This window comes from Oncorhynchus gorbuscha, linkage group LG13, assembly GCF_021184085.1.
Source record: "Oncorhynchus gorbuscha isolate QuinsamMale2020 ecotype Even-year linkage group LG13, OgorEven_v1.0, whole genome shotgun sequence".
In the NCBI taxonomy this organism is placed as follows: Eukaryota; Metazoa; Chordata; class Actinopteri; order Salmoniformes; family Salmonidae; genus Oncorhynchus; species Oncorhynchus gorbuscha.
In genome coordinates, this window is record NC_060185.1 from 50,408,380 (window position 1) to 50,420,879 (window position 12,500).

At 47.0% G+C, this 12,500-nt stretch overlaps 1 protein-coding gene across 1 annotated transcript in view; it reads right to left on the reverse strand.

Annotated features, from left to right (window-relative positions):
- Nucleotides 1–12,500, reverse strand: part of grik4 (glutamate receptor, ionotropic, kainate 4) — a 475,420-nt gene that overhangs the window by 9,985 nt on the left and 452,935 nt on the right. Inside the window, exons 13-14 of the mRNA XM_046294891.1 lie at nucleotides 7,745–7,948; nucleotides 4,260–4,373 (exon numbers count right to left, since the gene is read on the reverse strand). Of these exons, the coding sequence (XP_046150847.1) occupies nucleotides 4,260–4,373; nucleotides 7,745–7,948 (318 nt within the window). The remainder of the gene's footprint in view (nucleotides 1–4,259; nucleotides 4,374–7,744; nucleotides 7,949–12,500) is intronic.

Genomic DNA, 12,500 nt, shown 5'->3' on the forward strand with positions numbered 1-12,500 from the left:
AGTAAAATTACTTAACACCCATTTAAAGATGGCTGAAAACCTCATGTACGACACATTTTTTTGTACTAATTTATGTATAAAATGGGAAATTAGAAGGTTGTAAAATGTTGTGGGCCTTTAAACCACCGTTTAAGAATGATTCAATTACTAATATGTTTACAATTTTAAGAACTCTTGAAAAGTATGCTCTATCCGGTGGTTGAGTTGCCCATTAAAGGAATGCTATTAAGTCAAAGTTAGTGATACTGAACAATAGAGAAATATTGTTCTGATATTTCTTCATCAGTGCAAATACAACAATCCTTTCAAATCCATATAATTATTTACTGCCAGCACATTCATTTACATGCATTTGAATATTCATATTATGACACACAAATATATCACGCTTCATTCTTATTTGATATCATTCCTCATTTAACTAGGCCTATCTTCCATTATAAGTAAACGAAGCAGATATCATTTAAATGAAAAAGTATATGCAAATTCCAAAACAAAATGTATTTACTCTAATTGGGCAACTCAACCGGCTGGGTGAGATGTTTGCGATGCATTATTTATTCAAAGTTTATGTCATGCAAACAAAAATTCTCCATAAATAGCCTATATTGAGGCTATATACACATATTTTGTAGAACAATACTTTTTATTAGATATTTTTTCTTGATGTGCCAGTTAAAGGGTTAAGTTGGTAAAATGTTATTCTGTGCGTGTTTGTGTACTGGGGTCGATGGAGGGAGGGAGGTAGGTAGGGATGGCAAGCTGTGATGGTACGTTTGCTTCTTCTCAAATAGGAGAGAGAGCCCCCTCAGCCTGTCAGGAAGCTCTTTGAGGTGCCAGTCATCTGCACTGATCTGTAGTCAAGGTGGGCATCCCGACTGGCGAAGGCAGCTACGATCACAACAGGTCATTTTGTTTTATTGTAACACTTTACTTGAAGCCTGCAGGTACAATGGATTATAACTTGTTATATACAAATACGCACCTATGACTCATTATACAGTTTATAACATGTAATGGCTCTTTCTTTTACAATTTAAACATTGCGGGAAAGCGGGAATTGAACCCTGGTCTCCCGGATCATGTGCCAAAAGCCAGGACTGTTACCACTCGACCATGGGCTCTGCACTGTACAACAGGTACATTCAATAAAGACTGTACTCGTGACTGTATCCAGGCATGTATGGCTCTCTGACTAGATAGGAAGGTCTTTGTTGGACATGGGCTTTACAGAGTGCAATAATAATCATCATCCCATCAAATGGAGAACAGGGGGAGAGGAAGAGAGGAGACGGGAGGCACCGGTTGTGACAACTGCCTCATTACTCATGCTGATTTTACAAGCCAATCCAAACAATCGGAAATGAAGCGTTATACAAACCCCTCTCCCCATAGGCTCTACTTTGTGTTAAGTGGCGGGATATAAGAACTTTAGCACCGAGTTTCTAAACCCAGAGGCGCAGCATCACGAGACTTCCCGGGGACGCTTGCGAAGCAGACCAGGCAGACCAGGCTGGGGTTTGAGAAGTCAATGAGAGAGAAGTGGAAACGTCTTCCTTAGCACAAACTGGATTCGAGCCATTGTCTTAAGTAGTTGAACTTGTTATTACTCCAACCTCGTGAAAGTGACAAGCAGGTTTTCATTTTTTGTCAAAAACAACTTTTTTTTATCAAAAGGTTGCCTTCGATTGGACTGTCTGCACATGCGAGACGACCGCTAGACCCGATGACGTGTTCCTGTGCATGAGTTCAGCTAGCCAACGTCGCCATGACATTGCCTCGGGGATTTTAAATTGGAGAAGCTATTTCTATCTTCACACTGTACGGTCGATACCTTTAGTCAGTTCAAGGATTTCACCAGCATATCATATCCCTCTTCCCGCCCTTTATTGTCATTCCCCACGTATTCAACCTAGGAGGGAGGCTGGACTGCACTACAGAAACACACCAAGTGAAGGAGAGCAGCACGTCTTTTTTTCAAACGCCAGCCACCTTAAGAGATGCGTCCCTATTCGTGGCCCGCCACTCGCATCCCTGCTATTATGGTCTCCGTGAACACGGAGGCGGAGGAGTTCTGTTTACGTGGCGAAAGGTCAGGGGGGAGTAGGGGGGCTGCTGATTTGCGCTGTCCCAGATTCCCTCAGTGCTCTCTCCCACAGGAGAGGGTAGTGGGGAAGGTGGAGGTTGGGGCGAGGTTGGAGGAAGGCAGGAACACTCAATCAGGATCCCAGTGAAACACTCCTACAAGGCAGCTCGTGAATGTCACACCGTTCCCCTCTCTACCAACCCCTAATTAACTTGTGGGTCTAATTAGGTTTTTAATATCCATATGCACCCTCAATAATCTCTCTTTCTCTTCTCCATTCTATCTTTGTCTGTCTTCACTACTACTACTAGGTGGGAGGGATTGGTGGAAAGATGTCCTCAGAACATAGAAGTGGGGGATGATGAGAAAGGGGGTTTGATGAAACAAGTGGACAGATCGGGGGAGTGGTAAAAGCCTCGAAGTATACTCAAAGATGGAGAGAGGAAGGTCGTAGGGTAATCAAAAGAGTGACGGTCGCGCTCTCCCAAAACACTTTATAAAACAAACCAGTTAATCAAGATAATCAAAAGGAGATTAAGAGCACACAGGTACACACACACACACACACACACACACACACACACACACACACACACACACACACACACACACACACACACACACACACACACACACACACACACACACACACACACACACACACACACACACACACACACACACACACACACACACACACACACACACACACACACACACACACACAAAGACACACACTATTGGGGTGCACCATGGACAGAAATAAATTAAACTGTAGTAGGCAGGGCCAGACTAACGCATTTGGGGCCCCAGTGCATCTACTTCCAGGGGCACATGCCCTGTATGCCTGTTAGGTAATTCAGCCCTGGTAGCAAGCCTATTCTACAACCATGCAGCACGTCATTAAAAATCAACAGGCTTCTCTATTTTACTCCATTTTCCATTGTTATTGATCAGGCTGAGAATTTCAATCATAGTCTGAAATAAGCAGCAGGGTCCCTTGTAGAAATCACTGCGTCAGAGATCAATAGCTAGTGGATTAAACCTAAACAATTGCAGTCACAGAAATTCTAATATTGAATGGTGGAGCTGGAGCCTTGTAGCTCTGTGTGAGACCTAAGAGATTGCCAAGGGGCGCTGGGAGGGAGGGAGGGAGTCCTGGGTAGAGAGATGAAGGAGACACCAGGGACAGGTACTGTGTAAAGACTCCAGACAGAGAGAGATCAGTGCAGCAGACCCTCACTCCTGATCTTAAGCAGTGGAGGCTCCACATCTCTCTCTGCCAGTTACCTTACGCATGGTCTTCATCCCTCTATCCTTCCCCCTCTCTGTCTGTCTGCGCCTGCATCGTTAGGGCAGTAGGAGTGTGTGTGTGTGTGTGTCAATCTTGCACTACAGTGTGTGTGGGCTTCCCCTCTCCTCCTCCACGCTGCGTCAGCTCGCAGGAACACGCCGATGAGCATGTTCCAACACGTCAGCAGTAGCAGCAGACCGCCGCAGAGGTGATACGGCAGCCCACTTACTGTGCACCTGCTGCTATCGATTCATTTGACCAACTGTTGGCCCAATGGAGCCTCTCTCCTGGCAGCTACACCTATTAGCACCAAGGAAAAGGGGAGGGACGCAGATGGGGGGACAGGGGCGGCTGTGAGTAAATGCCCTACTGGGACGCTGTATTAATGTTTTTACACACCACCGCTCGGTCTGAAGCGGCTCCATCCGGCCGGTGGCCAGAGGAGATACCAGCGTGTCACCTTGGATATTGGGGGAAGGGCTTTGATTAATGGTTGGCTGGTGTTAAAACATAGAAACAGCCGTATTGGATTTCCACAACTGTTGCCTGGGTCTTGTTCTATACGCAGGGCTCAGGGCTGTTATTGGTGCGAATTAGATCCCATTCAAAATCAGAGGAGAAGTGAGATTGGGAATGAAAGGTCGATTCACACCATCTGTTCCTCTGGTGGAGGTAGAGAGAGGAGAGGGATGTAGTGAGAGGAGGAGAGGGGCTGAACCCGTCTCCCAGACCGAGGCTGATGATTGGCCGCTAGGTCATTAGCCACGGTCCACTGACTCCCGTGGTGCCTGGGGTGTGGGGCCGGCGCAAGCTGTTTGTAGGGGTCAGGGGTCAGCCAGGTTGTTTGTAGGGGTGGGAGAGGTCAGAGGTTAGTCTTACCAAGTGCACACGGTACATGATGCTGATTCCCAGGGTCATAAAAGGCTTGGAGAAATCGATGACCTTCTCCCTCTCCGCGGTGATGGTGAGCCCCGCTACGGCTAGGTCCGCTTTCTGGAATAGACACGCATGCACGCACCCACACCCACACACACACCCACACCCACACCCACACACACACACACACACACACACACACACACACACACACACACACACACACACACACACACACACACACACCGCACCAACCATTCAGATATGCACAGATAGGTAAAGCTACAGTAGCAAAAGTTGGGTTGTGGTGGTGGAAATGCATGGAAACTAAGTAGTAAGTAGGCGACTAGTGTAATTCCACACCTACTGTGCTGCCATTGTTGTCCGTGATGCATAGTCTGCCAGCAGTATGTAGCATAATCCACCACTGGCTTTGTGTCCAAGACCTGACTCACGCAGGACACCAGGGAGAACTGAGTGCAGAACAAAGGGGAGGGTCTGCATCCCAAATGACACCCTGTTTACTGTGTAGTGTACTGCTTCTGAGCAGGACACATAGGGCTTTGGTAAAAATGTGTGCCATTTGAGACACACAGAGTGCAATGTTTTTGCGAGCAGGCGAAGGGCAGATTGTTATGACAAATCACTTGACACAGCCAGCCAGCCAGCCGGTCAGTCAGTGCTACTGGGCATGGTAGGGCTGTGGCGGTGGCTGCTCAATCCCACTAATCATCCGACGCTACAAAGTGCATCTGCAAGGGATTTTCATCTCTCCTGGGACCCAGTGCAACCCTATGCTGCTCTTTGTCTTTTGCAGTTGGAAAATAAGAGGATTGTCAGAGCTCAACTCTAAATGAGAGGAGAGCCTGCCTGCCTACAGTGCTGGATCTGGCCATCAGCATTCATGACCCTATTTTTTTTTTTTACCCATCAGCCCCTTTTCTGATTGTCGAGCCAAGTGAGCGTGCCCCCTGTTAACTTGGCTAGAAGGCTCTGTCCAAAAGAATCTGTGGAAATATTTTGCTCTCACTCATCATCAGTTAGGGCCATGCCATTATGGTCACAGTGCACCTCGACACACAAAATAAATTAACTAGCAAACAACTATGGACCAGTCAAGAAGAAGAACTTTGTTTGAGACACAGTATAGACAGTAGTATAGCTGTAGGGGTCTTGTTATGTTGTAATGTACCTTGGCAAGTGGGTATCATACACCTTTCATTGGTCCTATGAGGGACTCTGCCTATCATAATGCCTTTATCTGAGAGCAGCAGTTGAGAACAGAGAGAGAGAGAGACAGAGGGGTGGGGGGGGGGGGGTGCAGGGGTCTTCACAGCGTCTGTTTGAGTACACGCCCCTGAAGGAGTTGACCAGTCCTGTCCAGAATAACTTGAACAGCGAAAACAGAGCTCCATGTGGTGAACAAGGTCTGGGAGGCTTTTTGCTTGTGCATCCACAACACTGGATGCACAAGCAAACCCAGGCATTTAGCCAACCCCCAGCAAGCCCCAATGCAACAACAAAAAGGCAACAACAAAAAAATCGACAAAAGAAAGAAGTCACTCCTCCTCTGATAAAGGATCATGGAACCGTAGCGGCTGCTGAAATATTGATGCACCTATTGAATATTAATATTGATTACTGGACTCTAACAGCTATTCAAAGTATTCTGGGGGGGGAGAGAGAGAGAGAGAGAGATAGAGAAAACAAACTGTATAAAGTCAGCTTTTAAATAATGCATCGTTGTATTCCTTCCCCATGCCACCACACTTGTTTCCACTTTCGCTCAATCATAAGATTGTGCCCCAGAAAAAAAAGAAAGATAGGGAAAAAAACTCTAATCCGTCCCTACAGCTGCTGAATAATGCATTGAGTTCCAGGTTCCCCACTGTACGTGGCATTTCATCTTCCCGCTAGGGCTTTGTCTCCATCTCTATGGCTGCTTAAAGTAAAGCCCCCGTCCCCAGCTAGCAGACTGTAGCCTTGCATAGGAAGCTTGTGGAAGGCCGGGACATACATTCTCTTCTCTCAGCGTTCGCTCTACTTTTCTGTGATAACCCTGTCAGCCACCATAGGCTAGCTACAGTACAACCTCTCTTCTCTCCCGCTCTCTCTCTCTTCCTCCCTCTCCTCCTCCTCTTCTCTATTCTTCTCCTCGATTGTCCTTTCCATTTTGAAGGTCTTGCCCGAAAGTGGAGCTCAGAGGCAGGGACCCAGTGATCCCACACCTTCCCGCTCTGTCTCCCCTCGACCTTCACCCTCTCCGACGTTCCTCGGTACTCCGGCACTCCGTAGCAGTATCGTGTGAGGCGCAATTAGACAGAGTGGAGACCTCCTCAAGGTCACCAAACCAGATACAACTTGCAGGGGGACAAATTGATACAATAATAAAGAGTAGACGATCCTTTCTTTATTTCCTTAATGGCTTTGCATCACCAGCTGCTGGTTAGCTGGGCCCTTTTCTGTGCTGTGTGTGTCCGCTCAAGGGTGGCTGGGGCTAATGGAGATTCATTAGGACAAGATGAGCTGTGCCCGAGTGGGAAGGGTGAACGGAACACAGCCACGGCCGCGTCCCAAGTGGCCCCCTATTTGACCCGATCCCTGGTCAAAAGTAGTGCACGACAAAGGGAGTAGGGTGCCATTTGGGGCGGCGCCACTCAAGACTCTGTGTCGTCCGGATCGGGCATCATCTGGACTAATTAACAGCCGTCCTCGTCCTGCTCCTCCGCGACACCCTTGTTCTCCTCCTCCTCCTCCTCCTCCTCCTCCTCCTCCTCCTCCACTCCTACTCCTATTCTCCTCTTTCTCCTCTTTCTCCTCCTCATAACATCTCTGCATGGTTACATCCCCTTGCCGCAGAATGCTCTGAATGTGAAAACATCAATCAATTGCTTTGGGCACTACTTTTCTGGATCACTGGGGACATGTTACACTACGAGACACTCAGCCTATCACGTATCAGATGGAATCATTTGACCCTGGAGTCCACGGAGACACAGTATGTCTGCACACATAACACCCCCATATAGGCCCATGTAAAGACTAAACTTGTAAAACTGATGCAACGCATTTGGCATAACGGTGGTAATACAACGGAGAGCTATCCCGCCAAAAAAAGACGTACACAAGCATTGTGGAGCCAGAGAGCACAATGGTTGTGTACACATTTCCATGACGACAGAGGGTATCAGTTGTATCACTATCATTGTGTCAAGGGATTTGTTAGGGGTGATCTGGCTGTGAACAGTCCCGATTAGCACTTTGTGACGCGTTGTTGTTAAAAAGGCGACATTAATAACAGTTGATTGAGTTTTGATGAATTGGTCTATAGTCCGAGTGGCATTATGCTGTGAAGTGGTAGAGGGGGGTAAATGGTAGGGATATGAATGGTGATGGTAGGGCCCAGAGTTTTCCTGATCAAGTCATGTGGTCCGGAAAAACTCCTGGCCCTATTAATAAGGTTGACTATAGGAAGCTGCTGCTCTTACCCTGGAGATGAGCTCTCCCACCATGCCCGTCCAGGTACCGTTGGTCCCCGATACCCCGTACACCCCGTCTCCCACCAGATTGATGCAGTACTTGAACTTCAAGATGTCCGCCAGCTCCTTCAGCATGTCCACACAGAATCCCTCATAGCGCTCGTTCCCTTCCATCTCCTGGTGGTTCGGTCGCAGCATCACGTAAGGGTTCTCCTGCAAAGGGACACAGATGTAGCAAAGCACTTGTAGAACGCCATGACAATGTGGCGACCTTAACCCAATACCTAGCAACCTCGGACATAACGTAACGTTTAAGGTGGACCCGAGTCCCGGTTTGGGCAACCCCACAAGTTTTTTTTACATAGCATATAGTATAGCCTAACCTAGTGTAGCATAGCATAACATCAACTCAGTCTTGACAACTTCTCATTTTTTTAAACCTTTATTTAACTAGGCAAGTCAGTTAAGAACAAATTCTTATTTACAATGACGGCCAAGGAAGAGTGAGTTAACTGCCTTGTTCAAGGGCATCAATTGTTTTTGCCACCGTACTTGACAGGGGGGGGGACAAAAGCACTCGGACACCTGCCACTGTCCTGTCTGGCACCTCTGCCAACTGTTTTACAACCCTGTTTTTGACTAACTCAATCTTTCTTAACTTTCTTAAAGTTCGTTCATAATTTAGGATTTGCTTTTTCATAATGTTGAGCAAGCAGCTCAATGATTTCAATTTGGGGGGTTAAGAGAGATTCATCAACCAATCAGGGATCCACATTTTACGCCAGCCACCCGGGTTAAAAGACTAAATGTGCGTACTGTTCTGGGAGAATGGTTTAATAAAGCGTGCATCAAATCTTGACTGCTGCAGCCCACATGGAAAAATACTATAGTGTATACTATGGTAGGGATACTATAGTATTCACTGTAGGATTTTTGCAGACTTTACTGTAGTAAAAGCCGGCCGCCGCCGGCCGGCTGCCCAACAACCTGCCCGCTTGACCCTATCCCCTCCTCTCTTCTCCAGACCATTTCCGGAGACCTTCTCCCTTACCTCACCTCGCTCATCAACTCATCCCTGACCGCTGGCTACGTCCCTTCCGTCTTCAAGAGAGCGAGAGTTGCACCCCTTCTGAAAAAACCTACACTCGATCCCTCCGATGTCAACAATTACAGACCAGTATCCCTTCTTTCTTTTCTCTCCAAAACTCTTGAACGTGCCGTCCTTGGCCAGCTCTCCCACTATCTCTCTCTGAATGACCTTCTTGATCCAAATCAGTCAGGTTTCAAGACTAGTCATTCAACTGAGACTGCTCTCCTCTGTATCACGGAGGCGCTCCGCACTGCTAAAGCTAACTCTCTCTCCTCTGCTCTCATCCTTCTAGATCTATCGGCTGCCTTCGATACTGTGAACCATCAGATCCTCCTCTCCTCCCTCTCCGAGTTGGGCATCTCCGGCGCGGCCCACGCTTGGATTGCGTCCTACCTGACAGGTCGCTCCTACCAGGTGGCGTGGCGAGAATCTGTCTCCTCACCACGCGCTCTCACCACTGGTGTCCCCCAGGGCTCTGTTCTAGGCCCTCTCCTATTCTCGCTATACACCAAGTCACTTGGCTCTGTTATAACCTCACATGGTCTCTCCTATCATTGCTATGCAGACGACACACAATTAATCTTCTCCTTTCCCCCTTCTGATGACCAGGTGGCGAATCGCATCTCTGCATGTCTGGCAGACATATCAGTGTGGATGACGGATCACCACCTCAAGCTGAACCTCGGTAAGATGGAGCTGCTCTTCCTCCCGGGGAAGGACTGCCCGTTCCATGATCTCGCCATCACGGTTGACAACTCCATTGTGTCCTCCTCCCAGAGCGCTAAGAACCTTGGCGTGATCCTGGACAACACCCTATCGTTCTCAACCAACATCAAGGCGGTGGCCCGTTCCTGTAGGTTCATGCTCTACAACATCCGCAGAGTACGACCCTGCCTCACACAGGAAGCGGCGCAGGTCCTAATCCAGGCACTTGTCATCTCCCGTCTGGATTACTGCAACTCGCTGTTGGCTGGGCTCCCTGCCTGTGCCATTAAACCCCTTCAACTCATCCAGAACACCGCAGCGCTTCTGGTGTTCAACCTTCCCAAGTTCTCTCACGTCACCCCGCTCCTCCGTTCTCTCCACTGGCTTCCAGTTGAAGCTCGCATCCGCTACAAGACCATGGTGCTTGCCTACGGAGCTGTGAGGGGAACGGCACCTCAGTACCTCCAGGCTCTGATCAGGCCCTACACCCACACAAGGGCACTGCGTTCATCCACCTCTGGCCTGCTCGCCTCCCTACCACTGAGGAAGTACAGCTCCCGCTCAGCCCAGTCAAAACTGTTCGCTGCTCTGGCCCCCCCAATGGTGGAACAAACTCCCTCACGACGCCAGGACAGCGGAGTCAATCACCACCTTCCGGAGACACCTGAAACCCCACCTCTTTAAGGAATACCTAGGATAGGATAAGTAATCCCTCTCACCCCCCCCCCCCTTTAAGATTTAGATGCACTATTGTAAAGTGGCTGTTCCACTGGATGTCATAAGGTGAATGCACCAATTTGTAAGTCGCTCTGGATAAGAGCGTCTGCTAAATGACTTAAATGTAATGTAAATGTAGTATTCACTGTAGTTTCCACAAAAACACTACAGTGAATAATGTAGTATTTACTGTAGTATACTGTAGTATTGACAGTTTACAATAGTATAAATACTGTAGTAAAAAATAATAGTATATACTATAGTATTTACTGTAGTGTTTTTGCAGACTGTAATCTAGGGTAGGATTTACTGTAGTGTTTTTGCAGACTGTAGTATTTACTGTCGTGTTTTTGCAGACTGTAGTATTTACTGTCGTGTTTTTGTAGACTGTAGTAAAGTATCCTGTATAATTTACTGTTGTTTTTTGTAGACATTACTGTAGTCTTTAGTAGAGTTTTTTAGTTTGATTATAAATATATAATAATATATGCCATTTAGCAGACGCTTTTATCCAAAGCTACTTACAGTCATGTGTGCATACATTCTACGTATGGGTGATCCCGGGAATCGAACCCACTATCCTGGCGTTACAAGCGCCATGCTCTACCAACTGAGCTACATCATCTTTGACATAGAAGTGGGGGGCTTTCTCCTTGAGGAAACCTACTGGAGAAATGCTGAAATAGTACATTTTCTCTAACCTGTAGGTCGGTAGGACTGGGGTCTGAACAGATAGTTCAGAGTGTCTGCTCTTTTCTCTAACCTGTAGGTCGGTAGGACTGGGGTCTGAACAGATAGTTCAGAGTGTCTGCTCTTTTCTCTAACCTGTAGGTCGGTAGGACTGGGGGACAGATAGTTGAGTGGCTCTTTTCTCTAACCTAGGAACAGATAGTTCAGAGTGTCTGCTCTTTTCTCTAACCTGTAGGTCGGTAGGACTGGGGTCTGAACAGATAGTTCAGAGTGTCTGCTCTTTTCTATAACCTGTAGGGAACACAATATACATGTAGGTTTCTTACAGGTGGCACAAATTGGGATATGGGGGAGGGGAGTGGGCAGGATATATGCAAATGTAATACTGTAATATTTACTATAGTAAAAAAAAAGTTGTGTTCTGGCGGACTGAAGTGTTTTTGCTGACATTTTTTGTGGATAATACTGGTATTCTACAACATTCTATACTAAGTACTACACATGATTGAGGGATACTACAGTGTACAGTGAGGGAAAAAAGTACTTGCTCCCCTGCTGATTTTGATTTCCAACAAGGGTTTTGCCACCAAGTACTAAGTCATGTTTTACAGAGGGGTCAAATACTTATTTCCCTCATTAAAATGCAAATCAATGTATAACATTTTTGACATGAATTTTTCTGGATGTTTCTGTTGTTATTCTAGCTCTCACTGTTCAGATAAACCTACCATTCAAATTATAGACTGATCATTTCTTTGTCAGTGGGCAAACGTACAAAATCAGCAGGGGATCAAATACTTTTTTCCCTCACTGTATAGTATTCCACAGTTCACTACTGAATTCTATAGTAAACTCTAGCATTTTTTTATGTGGGAGCCTACTAATGACATTGTTGGAGAGGACTTGTCACCTTCGCAACATGTCGGTTTTACAGAGTGAAGCCAGCCTTGTAACAGGTAGCCTCTTTAACCTGTCCTCTGTAACAGTGAGCTTTTACTTAAGTCGAGAGAGAGAAAAATCACACTGTCTGACATAGAGAAATATATAGATGGAACACAAGGCAAACAGTGCAATTGCTCTGTCATACTTCTATTGGGGTGGCGTTTGTGTTGACTGGTGACCGGGAGATGTATTCATCTCACAGTACGAAGTGCGCGTCCCTCCATTATGACACAAAGTGGAAAACAAGAGACCTCAAAGAGGAGGACACATCACACCGCCACCGACCATCCTGTCGCCATGGCAACAACAGTTCTTCTACCTGTGGTACTACCGGACCAGTTTCTTTTATACTTGATTAGTCTTCTATGTCCTCTACCCCCACCCCACCCCCACCTCACCTCGCACACAGTGCACACACCGCGTTGCGTTGCACCGATAAGAGAATAGCAATAGGGGTAATAGAATGGGGTTTTCCTAGCCTTCTCCGCATCATATCTGAGGTCACGGAATGTATTTCGCTGGACATACTCATCAGTATTAGATGGAGGGAGAAACCGGCGAATGCTTTGGACGTGTGCATGCAGGTGAGCTCCTGGACTGCATGTTAAAGAAGAAGAGTAC